Here is a 3,107-nt window from a genome sequence, read left to right on the forward strand (position 1 = left end):
TTGGCACTCCGTCGCTTACGACGTCGAGGGTTCCAGTTGATCCGATCAACGGAACAGCCTGCTCGTGAAATTAACGTGCAAGTGGCTGAGCACTCCACAGACACGTGTACCCTTAACGTACTTCTCGGGGGATATTCAGCATGACACAGTGTGACAAGGCTGACCCTTTGAATTACAAGCACAACAGAAACAGGAAGTAAGAGTGAGAGAAAGTTGTGGTGAAAGAGTACAGCAGGGTTCGCCACCATCCCCTGCCAGAGCCTCGTGGAGCTTTTAGATGTCTTCGCTCAATAAACACTCACAACGCCTGGTCTGGGAATCAAAACCGCGATCCTATGACCGCGAGTCTGCTGCCCTAACAACTGGGCCATTGCGCCTCCACATACATTAATTAGTCAACAATCTACACACAATTATTAATTAAATAGTAGAGTGCAAATTCCTTGCAATCAATATTTTCACAAAATAAATATAAGACAATCAGTGAATGACTTACCAATACAAGATTTCATTAGCATCGTGGTGTTCATAGCGAACAGTTCGGCAGAGAGCTTTCAGTGCCGATTCTCTTGATAAGGACAATGCTTCCATTCCATGGAGGTAAGAGTAAATGATATCCAGATCCTAAAAGAATAAATGTATGGAGATGAAAACCCATGCTAACCAAATAACATTGATAATAGATAATAAATATATAATGCAATAAGTCAAACAGTCGATGATGACTTCTAAAAATATTCAAAGAAAGCAATTCATTGATCAATAGCATAGCTAATAGAGAGGGAGAGGGTTCAGTACAACCCAGGGTGGTGTTTTTAATGGGGCAACACCCTTGTGTTTACCATATAAGCTTGTAGGCATGGACACCCCAGGGGGATGGGGCAAATTCAAGAGTGGCCCTGTGTAACATACACTCTAGCTACGTCATTGCTTTTGGTGAAGCAACAGGCAAAGTACTCTTTTACTCTACATCAAGATTGAAGTGGTTCCATATTTCTGATGCTCAAGAGTAAAAAACAATAACATGTTGGAATAAATAAGGCCTAGAGAAGTTACTCTCAAACTTATTTTGTAACAAAACCTTTTATATTATTTTCCAAAACCCACAGAAACCATAAGTCTATTTTACAGACAAAACCCTGCAACCCTAATTTTTATAAGAAATTAAATAAATCAAAAATTGTTCTTGAGAGAGTATCTGTATAAGGATAATAGCTTGTTATGAAAATGGTGGGGGTGGGCATGTCATTGATGAGGTCACTAATGGCAACAAAAGAACTTTGACAAATCTGATTGATTGTTTGACCAAATGATTAATCAAACAATCAATTAATTAAAGTGTAAAATGTTAACTAATTGATTAATGATAATAAAAGAAGTGATACAGAACCAGTTCATGTGTTTATTATTGGCATAATAACACACCTGACATATAAATGTTTATTAAATTTTATTAAGAGCCACCTTATTTATATGGAACCCCCAGAATTTTTACCTGAAACCCACTTTGGGAAACAATGGTCTAGAGCAGTGGTTCTCATCTAGCTCTTGGGTGTCCATATAAAATGTTAAAATTAAAGTGCAATAAATTGCTTATACTTCTACAATACACAAAATATTTTTTTAAATTTATACAATTCCTAAAAATATTTACCGATAAAAACACAAGAATTTTTCTGTTTAGATACATCAAATGGCTATGGGGGTCCAGTAGCGTAAAATAGGAATCAAAAGAGCCAAAAATGGTTGAGAACCACTGGTCTAGAGAGGCAAACTACATCATTGGCAGTATTTCATAGTTCAGAATTAAAAATACAATTTAGATTTTTATCTATCAAAAGGAAAATAAATACCTGTAACATCAATCACATAACTAAACTACATTTGCTTTTTAAAGTGCCTGCCCCAAGTAAAAAAAAATTAATAATAAGATAAAATAAAAAGGAATTAATATATGATAGAAAATATTTTGTATTTTAAAGAGATCTTTTACTGATTTTTGTATATAAAATATCTGAAAATAATAGACTGTGTTGCCAGTCTATTCAAAAGTATCTATTGATTAGTGAACAATATAATTGATGCAATCAATTTTAAATACTTTTGACTGAAAATAATATTTAATCTTCTGTAGTGTTTACATTGTTATTTGACCCTCCTTTCCAGAAGAAAGGGACAATTGAATGAAACTAAAGCCATGTTTAGCTTAAATTGTTGAAGTAATTAGAGGAGAAAAAGAGTTTCAGAAAGGTGTAATTTAGAGGAAAAGATTGCAGAAAGTGCAAATCACAAAATTAGTCCTATGATGAAAAACATTCCATCTGTGACTATCATATCATCTTTTCAGATATAGTCCATCATTACTCTTTGTCTTCTCCTTTTTACAAGATGACAGGATGTGATTTAAGGGAGATTTGACTGCTATTTCTAGTAAGTTGAGTAGCCATGTACAGGCTATGTTTTGCAAGTGTTAGTTATGTAACTGGTGTGCTAAAGTGAACTGCAGCCATTACATGTCATCTCTGGATGTTTAAATAAACTTTCAATTAAAAGTTTCTTTTGTTTGTTTTACTGCTTGATGGAAGTTACGACTAAGCAGCTCGTAATGTTTAAATGGTTTATAATTTATGCGAATGTGATATAAATTTGGCAAATTCAGAGTTGAAGTTATTCTAGTGGAGATAGAGACATAGAGAGCAGACACAATCTGAGGGTAGATTTTGGAGAGTGCAGCTTTGTCCTTCAGTTGAGTATCCTTTATTTGATGCAGTCTAAGATAAGTGTGTACGTATGCGTGTGTTTTGATCATTGTTATAAATGTCTCCTTTTCCATGCTTGATTAGTAAACAAGAATGCATTGAGACATGTTTTCTACAGCCAAATGGCCCTTCCTGTTGCCAACTCTCACCTATTTCCAAGTGAGATAATATTTCCCTTTGACCAGACATGTTTTCATGGAAGACTGAAAATGAATAACACAACTTGTACAACAATGATGCTTGGTCAAAACTATGATGTGATGTCATGACAAGGAGATACAATTAACCATAATGCACACACATTTTATTTTTATATATATATATATATATATATATAGATATATATAT

At 34.3% G+C, this 3,107-nt stretch overlaps 1 protein-coding gene across 18 annotated transcripts in view; it reads right to left on the reverse strand.

The window, feature by feature from the left end:
- LOC106881120 (rap guanine nucleotide exchange factor 6) overlaps positions 1–3,107 on the reverse strand; it is a 453,933-nt gene that overhangs the window by 347,347 nt on the left and 103,479 nt on the right. For all 18 annotated transcript variants that reach the window (XM_052966986.1, XM_052966968.1, XM_052966966.1 and 15 more), the window contains exon 3: positions 497–624. In XM_052966986.1, the coding sequence (XP_052822946.1) occupies positions 497–624 (128 nt within the window). The remainder of the gene's footprint in view (positions 1–496; positions 625–3,107) is intronic.

Source organism: Octopus bimaculoides, chromosome 4, assembly GCF_001194135.2.
Source record: "Octopus bimaculoides isolate UCB-OBI-ISO-001 chromosome 4, ASM119413v2, whole genome shotgun sequence".
Lineage (NCBI taxonomy): Eukaryota > Metazoa > Mollusca > Cephalopoda > Octopoda > Octopodidae > Octopus > Octopus bimaculoides.